Source organism: Cylas formicarius, unplaced genomic scaffold (assembly GCF_029955315.1).
Source record: "Cylas formicarius isolate icCylForm1 unplaced genomic scaffold, icCylForm1.1 PGA_scaffold_2__14_contigs__length_35257938, whole genome shotgun sequence".
Taxonomy (NCBI): Eukaryota; Metazoa; Arthropoda; class Insecta; order Coleoptera; family Brentidae; genus Cylas; species Cylas formicarius.
This window is the reverse complement of record NW_026844319.1, coordinates 21,395,475-21,408,933: the sequence shown is the minus strand read 5'-3', so window position 1 is coordinate 21,408,933 and position 13,459 is coordinate 21,395,475. Positions and strand designations below refer to the sequence as shown.

The window sequence follows — 13,459 nt, the reverse complement described above, 5'->3', positions numbered from 1 at the left end:
TAAAAGGCAAAAACTAGATTGCAAGTTATTATAACTTGATAGGAAAATGCACACCTTGGAAGTGTTCCTGCTGCTGATCGTAGCTGCCTCCGCTTCTCTTTCACCGGACTTACATCCGTTGTCTGACGAGTACATAGCACGTATAAACTCTATCCAGACGACATGGGAGGCTGCTAAAAACTTTCACATCGAAGACTGGGACAGGGTAAAGAAGATCGCGTCGGGTACTTGGAAAACACCAGACTCGATTAAACGCGTTGACAAAGTCGATGATGCATCAGAAAGCGTTCCAGAGTCATTTGACGCCAGAGACGCTTGGCCGGAGTGTGTGGAATTCATCGGTCAAATTAGAGATCAGTCAGCTTGTGGCGCCTGCTGGGTAAGTAGTTCGGTATAGGCTCTGATAAGTTCGACACGGGCTCTATTCTCAGGCGTTTGCTGCGGCTGAAGCAATGTCAGACAGATTATGCATCCATTCCAACGGCACGGTCAGGAAGTACATATCTGCAGAAGATTTAAGCTCATGCTGCGACTACTGCGGTGACGGTTGCAACGGAGGAATTCCTTACAACGCTTGGGCCTACTGGGAAGACTCGGGCATCGTCAGCGGCGGTTTGTACCAATCCAATCAGGGTTGTAAGGACTTTTCGTTGGCCCCTTGTGAACATCATAGCGGAACGGACAGCAAGGTATCGTGCGAGGACTTAACCGGTTATAATACTCCGGAGTGCGTCAGGAGTTGCTACGATACCTCGATCGACTATGAAAGCGATCTGACCTACGGGCAAGAACCCATTTTTCTTTGGGACGAGAAACAAATTCAGCTAGAAATTTACAAGAATGGACCAGTGGAGGCAGGATTTACAGTGTTCGAAGATTTTCTCAGCTACAAAAGTGGTAAATGATGTTTCTGGTTTTAGGGTGAGCTCTGTTTGGTAATGAACCTTACTGCGTAGGAATTTACCAACCCACCACAGAGAAGATGGTTGGCGGCCACGCAGTAAAAATCATCGGGTGGGGGGAGGAAGATGGCGTCAAGTATTGGCTGATCGTGAACTCTTGGAACAGCGACTGGGGTACCGACGGATACGTCAAGTTTATTCGCGGCGAAGACAGTTGCGGCATCGAGAGTGAGGTCACTGCCGCTTTGCCGAGATTCTAAAAAAAACTACATTATATTACTATCACGAGTAAAATATATATTGATATGAACAGAGGAAAATAAAGTGGGTTGACGACTTATGATGTTTTAATATTTTAGCAAACCTACGACTAGCTCCAAAATTATTGCATTGTCATTTACGCATAATATCGTTATTATACCATATAATATAAACAGCCAAATAGCAAAAACAATTCAAAAGAACGTTTTGAACAACATATTTCTGTTGTTCTTTAAAAGAGATGAGTATCAACGCAAAGTCATTGACAGAACAATAACTATTATGGAGTTTAATCAACTAATCAAACATCCAATCCATCCAATTTGTTTTGACTATTTTTTTTAGTAATTAAAGACGGGAAATTGTATTTGTGTGAGGTGAAGCACTTTGACCAGCTTGAATTATGTTGTAGTGAATGAAGTGTTCTCCATGACTACAATTTATGTCTACTAAAAATGTATCAGAAAAAAGTTTTGCTAAATGTACTAAATTATCAACAAAAATACCTGTTTATTTATTTATTACTTCAATGAATTTACCATTATTTGAAAACAATGGCCACTTAAAGCGATACCGGGTGAGATAAAAATCTCCATTTTTTTGCACTTTGCTTGTCTGATGTATGATTTCTCAATATCCAACCAAATACTTTATTTATTGCGAAAAATCCATTTCATGAAAGAAGCTCAAACCTCTTTGAGTTGCATCAACGGATTTAATTAGACCAAAATGCAAAGATCCTATCAAATCCCTTCGTGACATCTAGACTAGATTCCTCAATTCCAGATAACATCAAAAATTAGGTTACGTTTTAGCATTGCCGTTATTTGGCCACTCGACCTTATCTGGCACTCGATTTAAAACACTGAAAACGCTTTATCTGCATTTTAAACAAAGGTATATAAGAAGCAGCGAAAATTAGACGCACTTAGACCCAACACTGGTGAGCATCAATGTCACGTTAAAACAATTAGACACTTTTATTGGTTTCATTTGCAGATGCCAAGAAGCAGCCCAAACATGAAATATTTGGGGGCGGTTCTTCTCCTCGTCGCCACCGCGAGCGCCACTCCGGTAGCCAACCTACATCCATTGTCGGATGAATACATTGCGCATATCAATTCCATCCAAAACACCTGGAAGGCAGGCAAAACCTTTGACGTCGAAGAATGGGACAGGGTAAAGAGGATCGCATCCGGTGCTTGGAAGAAACCGGTATCCGTCCAGCTAGACAGAAACGTCCACGATGAATCTCGAGACATTCCAGAATCGTTTGATTCACGAGAGGCCTGGCCCCAGTGCGCCGAATTTATTGGACAGATTAGGGATCAATCATCCTGCGGTGCCTGCTGGGTGAGTTTTCCCCGAACGCAGGATACAGAGTTCTTCGAACTCACTGGCCGGTTTGAGTTACAGCCTCCCCTACCAAAACTAAGTGACACCTAGATATCGAATATCGAAGAGTTTCATGTTCTACCCCGCTAAAGTCATTTTAAGTCACCCACATTACAATTATGTTAAAAATATGTAAAGAAACTGTTAATTGGTTGCTATTATCCTAAAATTCCAAAAACAAGCTAAGATCTTTTGGGAATTATATCGAATTATTGTGACTATAAGGAGTTTGTAGAATGATCACTTATCGAAATAAACAATTTCACTTTTTTAACACATTTACTGTTCGACGAGCTATATGCGAGCAATATGTGTGTCGTAAATATCCGCCTTAATATGGCTAATGTTAGCAAATGTAGCAGTAATACTCATGCATTTAAATACAAAAATGATATGTATGAGCTTGATATAATGGTGTCTGGCATGTCTCCCGCATCTTCTTCTCCAAGCCTTCCTATGTATTAAATCTTGTTCTTTCCTCTTCTCTCCATATCCTTTCGAAATTTAAAATCTTCTTCGGCAACGGTTACTTTGTATATGCCCATAACAATTAAGTCTGCGTCTCCCTATTTCTTCTGTTGTCCTTGATTGTATTACCATTCTTCGTTTGATTTCGTTGTTTGGTATTCTGTGCATCTGTGATACTCCAGAACTTCTTCTACATCTCGGATGTGCTTTATCTTTGTCTGTTACATTTTGTTAGTGTCTCCCAAAAATGAATCTAAAGAAAAAATATTCTCCTGGAATTATAAAGAATATCAATTTCCAGTATATATGAAAAATATTAGAATAACAATTTCAGAAAAAAAAATTTTAGAAAAATAACAAAGTTCCATAAACATTCAAAAATCTAAAAATATATCCAGTCATTTAAAAAATGTATCTGGCCTGATTTATGCACTCGTTTCAGGCATTTGCTGCTGCCGAAGCTATGTCAGACAGGATTTGCATCCACTCCAATGGTACGGTCCGAAAACACGTCTCTTCCGAAGACTTAAACTCCTGCTGCCTTTACTGCGGCGACGGTTGCGACGGAGGTTACCCATATGAAGCCTGGTACTACTGGCAGAAGACCGGAATCGTGACCGGTGGTCTTTATGAATCCAACCAGGGTTGCAAAGACTACTCTCTTGAACCCTGCGAGCACCACACCACCGGCAACAGAGTCGCTTGCTCAGAATTGGAATTCAACACTCCTAGATGCGTTAAAAGCTGCTACGATTCGTCTATCGACTACCAACAGGACCTGACCTTCGGCCAAACGGTCAGAGAATTCACCAACGAGAAACAAATCCAATTGGAAATCCTCTCAAACGGACCGGTAGAGGCTGGATTTACCGTGTATGAAGATTTCTTGACTTACAAGAGCGGTAAGTACAACTTGGTGTTATATGATTCGCTCTTAAGGAGGCTTTTATTGTATAGGTGTGTATCAACCCACTACGAGAAATGTTGTTGGTGGACATGCAGTAAAAATCATCGGTTGGGGTGTGGAGAAGGGTGTCAAGTATTGGTTGATCGCCAACTCCTGGAACACCGACTGGGGTACTGACGGATACGTGAAATTCATCCGTGGAGTCGACAGCGGTGGCTTGGAGAGCGAGGTCGTAGCCAGTTTGCCCAAGTTTTAGGCGCTTAAAGTGATACTTTGTTCAGTACAAAGTGCAAAAATTAAAACATATTTTATAAATATAACATTTTTATTTTATCGCGTTTTTGTGCGTGTGCGTAAGTTTTATGACTTTGGTTATAGTCCACTGAGCATAGCTATTATCTTCTTCTGTTGTTTTGATTATAAAGAAAAACTGGATAAAAATTACTTGAGGAATTAGAGAGGAACATTTAAAATGTCATCTCTCACGCTCACTACTACTGATGTATAGGACTGAAGGCGTTTAAGCAAAGGGGACTCACAGTAAATGAAATAAGAGATGATTTTATTAGATGTTGATAAAAACGATAAAAGAAATTAAGTACGTTTTCAATTTCAAATTCAAACAAATACCAGACCTAAACTCTCACTAATTTCTTGTGAATGAAAAAGTTTGCACTTAAAATATATAGTTGCAAAATAAAATAAATTGCAAATAATTTTTAGAAGACGCGTTTAAATTAACAGTTCTGAGTCATGCGAATCATATCTAGAGAAAAAACATGAAACATTTGGAAACCATTTTGTAAATTGTAAATAAGTTTCGATCTTCTTACCTTTCTACGTGTTTCTTTTGATGTTAAAGTATCTCTTACCTTTCCAGTACTTTGGCTCTCAGATTCTTTTTAACGCCGCCTAGCATTGATTTGACTATAAAAATGAATAAAATAAAACCACTATCAACTCCAAAGGAGGACTTTTATTAGATCAATGAAAAAACTGAATCAAAGTATGGGTATCGCCGCGAAAACTGCTGCCTCGAGGGGATAATCCGTTTGGTTTACAGGCCATTTGAACAGACCACCATCACCCCAGCTGGTGTTCCATGAATTGACCATCAGCCAGTAAGCGGTGTCATTTTCTTTACCCCAACCGATGATCTTGGCTGAGTTTTCTGATACCCATTCCGCATCTTCGGTTGGAACATACAACCCTAAAACATTGTTGTTTGTCAATTAGTAATTACATGTTTTCGTCAAGTGCAAAAGAGTAAAAAGTGGAATCTATCCAAAATAGATTAATTACGGGTAGTGAACTCCATGAAACTGGAATCGTTCCGCTAATGCATCCAATTTTGTGAGGCAAATCGTATTTAAAGCGAGACGGATAGTAATATGGACTGTTTTCTTTGTTATACACGTTCATTAATACAAATTCTAATAACGATAACTGCAAAAAGACTTTTTATGTTAATTTTTGAAATCATTTCAATCGTTTTTCAAATTTAATTTTGCTTTTTAAATAAATATTCTAAAATATATAAATATTGTGCTGGTGTTGATGCGGGTATTTATGCCTTGGTTGTTTGATCGGTATGTTTGACGTTTCATCTGGCATTTTCAGAGGCTGCACGTCCATGTTACTCGTATAAAAATTATTTACATAAACCAAATCTATGTTATGAATAAAGTTGTAAATTTTTATAATATTATAATGTGGGTATATTGATTTAGTTATTACAAATTAAAAATAGTTTGAAATGTTTCAATTCAATTCAATTCAATTCAATTTTGAGAATTTAAAATCTTTTTGCAAATACTCCTGAAATAAATACTTCTATTTTCTGGCAAGTAATTAATTTTTTGATGGTAATAATATTATATGCTAATGCAAATTAATAAACATTTTATAAATTGGCAAAAACTATCTAAAAATATTGATTAAATGTACGTATTTAAATATGTCCCTATTTTTTCTGGCAAATGGATTTTCTAAAACGTCGGATAAACCTAAATATTTTGAATTTAAAAAAATGTCAACTTGTGTTCGCTTCTTTCGAAGGTATTTTAACAAATTAGATTTTGAAAAATTTTACTTTAACGAGACTAGATAAATGAGCAAGACAAAGCAAACAATCTCCTTTAGTAACCGTCTTTCTCTATTATAAAATTTGCCTCACCTTTCAGTTTAGAAGGAGCTCATTGCTTAGAGATTAACCATAATTAAATAGAATAACAGAACTTTTCTTGACGTTTCTTTCAAATATTAACTATTTTTTTAACTATTGATTTCGAACTTGCCGCTTTTGTAGTAAAAGAAATCGGAGAATACATCGAACAAGGCATGGACTGGCCCGTTATTCATTATTTCCAACTTGATTTGTCTTTCGGTGGCGTCGACGAAATACGGGGCTTCGCCGAAGTACAAATCGCTATCGTACGATAACGATTGCGGTGCATTGGCATCGCATGCATAGTAGCAAGTATCTATGGACCCATTTAGATCAGAACACATAACTCCCTCAGTTCCGTTTGTATGTTCGCATGGCCTATTAACATAACTTTTGCAACCCTGAAACGAAATGAATGTTCGCTGATCTATTTTTTTGAGGTATTAATTTGAGCTTCAACAGTGTGTATGTTGGCAAGTTTTATGTCGCCTAGCGAATATGTTTGGATAATAATAAATATTTTTCCACAATCGTTGGAAAAATTGCTCAAAATTTACTAACTAATAATATCTAGCACAGAAATCACTTTCCAAACGAATAATTTGCTCAAAAATGGTGAAAATACTCCAGTGTATAATTGGTTGCATACTCCAGTAGCAATCGAATGGCATTCGATATACTTTACTAATTTCATGTATTATCGCGAATTTCCACAATTTCACCTACAAATTTTTGGAAAAATATGGCACTAAATATAATATTTTTAGTAAGTAAGTAAAGATATATAATGCAACAAGTTTGATAAACTGCAGATTAATGATTAATATTTACTGTGTTTAACAACTGAATGATTGCTTTATGCATTACTTTTTGGTGCATTATTGCAGTTATCCAAAGCATCCGATCGCTCCTAAACTCGTAACTAAAGGACCGCAAACACTCGAAATGTCTTTCAACAGTGCTTAACGAGGCACATTAAAAGAGCCTAGGTGCATTAAACACTGTAGGGTTTCCGGTACTTTAGTCACGTGTAACATGCGATCGGATGTTTTCGGCTGATCTTTAAAATGCTGATGGTGTTTTGACATTTGTCAGTTCAGGCATTCATCACTTGACTTAGTGAATGCATCCGTGTTGTAATTTTCTTCCCGACTGTTTATAAACTTCTTCAGATACTCGTGTCGTTTGTAAAGCTTTGTGCATAATATACTTTTTCTACAAAGAGATGCAAATATTAAAAACCTATTATCAATATTTTTTCATTATTTAAAGAACACCATTTTTACCGTATAGGATTCGTAGGGTCCACCTGTCACGATGCCACTATTATTCCAATAACTCCAGGCTAGTATTGCGAAACCACCGTCGCAGTCTATTTTGCAGCTCCTACAGCACGATATTAAATCTTGGGGCGATATTGTGGGCGTTGTTGTAAAATTGGAATGGATGCAAATCCTATCGGACATCACTGACGTCGAGGCTATCGCCTAACGGCTCTAACTTAGAACACAATTTTGCTCGACTAAAACTCCATCACTTACCCAGCTTGCCTCGCAAGCTCCCTGGTCCCAAACTCTTCCGATACTAGTACAGTTTGACCACTCATCTCTCGCATCGAACGTCTCTGGTAAGACTGTGGTGTTATCGTCGATAAAAGAAACGAAATCCAAAGTCACAACAGCATGTCCATTTGATCGAAACTTTTCACCGGCTTCCTTGAATGTCTTTATGGCGGCTAATGTGTCGTCAAAATTTTGTCCTGCCACCCAAGAAGACTGCTGCGCGTTGATATAAGTGACATATCGGTCTTCGCAAATTGCCGACGTAAAGAATAATAGACAGAAAGTTAACAAACACCAGTTCATTATGTATGATTTTATATGAACTTGAAATGATATTGTGTTGTTGTGTATTATATTGTGTTACATTGAATCTATTAAGTACCTGCTGATATCGGAGATAAGTTTTTTCTACCTGAAAGAGCTGATGTATCAAGAAAAATACGTTAGACAGAAAAAATTTAGTTCAATTGCAATCATTTCAGATAACATGCATAATATACTTTAATATATATAATAATATACCTTAATAAAACTGATACGACTCTTAAAACATTTTTTAAGTTTTGTACAGTGTATTATAGGCCACCATGTCGTTGTCATTTAAACTTCATTGTTTTGAAAAGGGCATGTGGTAAACAAACAGTTCAAGAATAACAAGCGCTTCTTCGAATAGTCGCGCGAAAAATGCAAGAATTCCGTCGGAATTTCCAAGCAGTAAACCCATAATTTGTCGAAGAATTAAGGCATCGCTTCTCAAGTGCCGGGCACTCACCAACAGAAGCAAGCACGGCTTATTTGTCACTCTTAACTATCAAGCGCAAGAACAACAGTTTGGGAGTGGCATGGCGCATTGAGGGAAGATTTGTTGGTCAATCTTATGCCAAAATATTGCAGAACGTTATGGTGCCAAGTGTGGAACAACTTTACCCGAAAAATAATTTTATTTTCCAACAAGACAACTGTCCTGTTCACAGTGCAAACATCGTTGCACAATGGCTCCAAAATTCCAACATTAAAACCTTGCCTTGACCAAATAACAGTCCTGATCTAAACCAATCTAAAACATGTGGGGGATAATGGTGAAACGGCTGTATCAAAGAAATTTATGAAGAAAACTGCATAACTCCTTTCATGACTATGAGCCGAGGACTTCAAGCTGTGATTGATGGGGATGGAGATTGCACAAATATTAAGTTCCTTGAAAGTGTCGCTTCTTGTCCTGTTTATGTTAAAATGTTGGGCCCATGCCGATAAATATCAACCATCTTCTAAATGTATTACAATTCTTGCATTTACCTAAACCTAATTATTTTTAAGTTTATTTATTTAAAAAACTATATTTTATCTTAAAAATGAATGGAAATTGAGTCTGTTTAGCTTAAACGAATTTTAATGATAAAACTTACTAGAAGAACCAACGATAAATCACAAAAATTGAACAAAATAATGAATACTCTAATATACATATAATATAAGCATATTACACATTTCTTGCAAGATGCTTAAAAAATTTTTCAAAGAGTATGTCTCTTATTGGTTACAATAATTTCATGTTCAAACATTAGTCGCTAATGAACGGAAGAGTTTTAAGTAATAATAGATTTAATAATACATCTTAATTTGCCAAATAATATTTTTCCTTATTGATTGATTTCTAATAACCACTAACAACCAAAGGGTTTAAAGAAAAAAACGTACTTCATTTTTTATTTTACTCTATAAGAAAACAAACAAAATACATAAAACAAATAAATCATTGTGAAGAATTACAAAAGTAGCGCCTCATAACTCCATTAGCATTATATATGTCAAAATCCGTTTATGATATGCAGTCCATAAAAAAATGTAAGGGTGTGATTGTACAATACAAAATAAATTAATATATTTTTTTTTTCTCAGTGTATATACAATTGTATATTACATATTGCAGAAATCAATCTAGGCTTCCGGCAAAGTGTTACATAAAATCATACACATAGAAGTGTACTAAAAAAATATAGGAGCTATGTCTCTTTTTCCCACTTTTGATTTTTTATTGTATCTTTTTTTATATTCTATTGTATTCCACTATATCGTATAAAAATTTCTGTTTTCTTACTAGGCTCGACACTTTGTTGCCGATAAACAATACATGCTGAACATTTTAATTCCCACTTAACCTGAACTGGCTGTATCCATTAGACAATAACAATATACAATTAAGGTTATGAAGTGAAAAAAAGTGGAAGTACCAGAAATAACAATGACAATGGTCTTCAATCTCCATATTACGATTTCCGGCAAACTAATTTCCATTTTACTCTCACCCTAGTTTGTGTTACATAAAACTGTACACATAAATAATGATTTTCGACTTTTAATTTTTAAGTTAATGCCTCTTTTCCCACTTTCGAACTGAATACGTACCACAGCAAAATTCTTACCTACGTAAGCAACTACATAAGCAACTAACATCTTATTTTGATTAGAAAATTAATAAATTATTCATTGTGCCAAATTGGCAAGTCGTCTTACCTTTACAAATTTATAACTATTTACCCACTTTAATGACAGAAATACACTGTAAAATATTTAAATACATGGTATGGTGTGACTCAAAGTATATCGTCTTGACTTCTAACTGTAATTACCGAAATAACCTGACCAGTCGGTATTGTAGAACAGAGCATTAGAGAAGGTGTTTTAAAAATATAAATATTGAATATTGGATTAGGTTTGTTTAAGAATAATAAAATCACATTACCACTAAAAGAAACTACGATGAGACTAAATATATACAAATTTTGGGACCTACACTTTTTAATTTCCTTTACAAATAACGGGTAATACTAATACAATTTTTTTCGCATCCAATGATAAGTGATTTGGAGGCTATATAACAGCAGAATTAGTGATATAGAAGAAAGCTTTTTAGAAACGGATGGTAAAGGGCGTTTTTAACACTTTCACTGATATCAGCCGACACGTGGACTAAATCTATCTGACTCGTCAATGTCTTTGCCGCTACCTATGAATAAATTATTGGTTTTTCGCTTTTCCCATAAAAAATAGGTATCAAGGCCATAATTATTGCTCGGGGAGGGTTAGTCAAAGAAACTATAATTTAATCCATCAAAATTAAGTCAGCTTTTTGACAGGAATAATACTTTTGTCCTATGTAAGTATATATATATATATATATATATATATATATATATATATATATATATATATATATATATATATATATATATATATATATATATATATATATATCACTTGTTGTAATGTATATATGTGGTCTATACAAGATCGACCCGGCGTAAAACCTGTTTGTTCTTCTCCAATTTTGTATTTTATTTCTATTTCTAGTATTGCCTTTACGAGTTTTCCATATAGTCTTCCCATAGATGATATTACGCTAATTGCTCTGTAATTTTCGCAATTTTTATGGTCGCCTTTTTTGAATATCGATGTCATATATGCAGTTGTCCACTCTTTTGGTAGTTGTTTTCCATTTATTGCTCTTAGAAACATTTGGTGTATCATTCGGTATAGTTTTTCTGATCCGTGTTTTTTTAGCCGGCAGCTTTATTATTCTTCATATTTTTAATTGCCATTTTTACTTCTTCTAAGCTAAGATCTATATCCTTTTGTTCGTCTGATTTTGTCTCCGAGTTTTCTCCAATAAAAGTAGGTCTATCCTCTGTTAGCAGTTTTTTGTAGTATATTTCCCACATAGTATCTGGTATGTATTCTAGATGTACTTTTTCTTTCCTATTGGTTCTAAGAAATTTAATTAGACGCCAGGATTCTGAATTACGCGTTCCTCCTATATATTGTTCTACATTTTTGCAGGCCTCTTCCCATTTGTTGTTCTTTTCTTTCTGTACTATTCTTTTGACTTCTCGATTTTTCTCTCGGTATATCTCTCTATCTTCATCTGTTTTTGTATTTAACCACTTCATATAAAGTTCCATCTTTTCATTTATGATTTCCCTTAGGTCTTTATTAATGTCTATTTTATGTTGGTTTTGTGATTCTTCCTTCTCTCCGAGAGCTTCAGTAGCTGCTTCTTTGATGCATGTTTTTATGTGCTCGTATGTTGTCCCTAGGTCGTCGAGGCTGAATTCTTCCAGTTTTTGGTCTATTCTTCGCTGATATAAGTACAGTATTGACTCATCGTGTAAAAGCTGTATATTGAACTTTTGTTCTTTTTGTTTATGTTCAAATGCTATTTCTTTTTTTGGTTCACATTTTTCCATGACCAGGGGAAGTCGATTTTCGCGATCAATAACCTGTGGTCTGTGCCGCATTCTGCACCTCGTTTTACTCGGACATCTTTTATTTTAATTGAGGAGTTGTTTTTGACTACAATATAATCTATAATTGATCTGAGATCTCTGGTTTCTTGTACCCAAGTGAATTTATGAATTTCCTTGTGTCGGTAGAAGCCATTGGTAATCTTGAGATTATTAAATTCGAATAGCTCCTGCTATTATGAGTTCTCGATTTTGTTTAATTTTATCAATTTCTTCTTGTATCGTTTGTATGAAGCTTGTCTTTTCCATTAGTGCACTATCTTCCGTTGGTCCATATACTCCGATTACTATTATGTGTCTTCCAAAAACTATGATATCTATTTTAATAACTCTATCATTTATTGGTTCTAAGCTTTTTATACATTTTATCCATTTCTTTTTTATTAAGATACAGATTCCGGCTTTTGCTCTTTCCTCTTTTTTAACTCCGCTCCAGCAATAAAAGACATCATCTATAATTTCTGTTCCATTTCCTTTTTTCTTGGTTTCGCTCACTACTATTATGTCCAGTTCCGTTGTTTTAAATACAAGTTTATAGTAAGTATATCTCCGTTTAAATTTGTATAGCCAATTCTAAATGGAAATAAATGGTTTTCGAATTTGAATTTAATTATAAAATTCCTATTTCATGCTCGGCTGCCGCCAGCACACTGTTGAGGGTTAACCTGGCGTGCGCATCTATTTCAAAGATCCGCAGCAAGCTGCAAGGAGATTTCTGACGTGAATTTTTGCAAACTGTTTCCACGAAATCCCACGCGAACTCAACGACTATCGGTTATCGCCGAATGACGTATCCGCTACGTATTTTTTTGTGTCCCAATATAAACCGGCGTCTGATAAATCTGGCACATGCAGACGCAATTCGAAAGACCCGCCCGCGCCAGGTTTATCTCGGCACCTCCGTGACGTCACTGCGACGCCGATATCGATCCAGAATGGACCGCGTGTACTACAAGATATCATCCCGTAGCCGGAGATGGTCCACAGCCGTTCGGCCGATACTGTGCCAAAAACTGTGCTAAATATAGACCGCGAAAAGGTCTGCGGGAATTAAAGGGTGTGTGTGTGAAAGATGGGGTCGTGTGTGGGGTGCATCGGACTTTTAGGGCAAGACAGTGCGGTGCAATTTTTCAATAGCGAGATGCTCTAAAACGGTTGTTTTTATTTATTTATGTGCCTGACGTGTGCGGAAACCTGCAGGAACCTCTCGAAGACGAGGTCATCCGTGTATGTTGAATGAAATTCTCTCGGAGATAAATATAGGATCGCGCGTTCTCGTGCCGTTTTGAGGGTAAGTGATTGTCGTTATTTTCGAAAGGGACGATAATAGGTTATCCGCTGGGCTAGCAAATTTTTGGGTGGTATCACCTAGCCGAGCTAAATTTTCCGAAATTTTCACGATACGAGAGAACAGCTTACGAGAAAAGTAACGATATCGTTTAATATCAAAGAGCGACGGACGAATGTCGAACGGAGCTAATATAAGCAACAAAGGG

At 36.1% G+C, this 13,459-nt stretch overlaps 2 protein-coding genes across 2 annotated transcripts; one reads left to right on the top strand and one right to left on the bottom strand.

Moving 5' to 3' along the window:
- Window positions 1-26: 26 nt before the first annotated feature.
- Window positions 27-4,234, top strand: LOC132698652 (uncharacterized). Its single transcript, XM_060664846.1, has 6 exons — window positions 27-379; window positions 432-897; window positions 957-1,156; window positions 2,061-2,516; window positions 3,469-3,928; window positions 3,984-4,234. Exons 1-6 carry the CDS (start codon window positions 47-49, stop codon window positions 4,187-4,189), a joined length of 2,121 nt encoding a protein of 706 aa, XP_060520829.1. The 5' UTR covers window positions 27-46; the 3' UTR covers window positions 4,190-4,234.
- Window positions 4,235-4,906: 672 nt separating this feature from the next.
- Window positions 4,907-7,986, bottom strand: LOC132698190 (cathepsin B-like). Its single transcript, XM_060664125.1, has 4 exons — window positions 7,642-7,986; window positions 7,387-7,587; window positions 6,231-6,501; window positions 4,907-5,143 (listed from the first exon to the last, which is right to left on the bottom strand). Exons 1-4 carry the CDS (start codon window positions 7,963-7,965, stop codon window positions 4,935-4,937), a joined length of 1,005 nt encoding a protein of 334 aa, XP_060520108.1. The 5' UTR covers window positions 7,966-7,986; the 3' UTR covers window positions 4,907-4,934.
- Window positions 7,987-13,459: the final 5,473 nt, after the last annotated feature.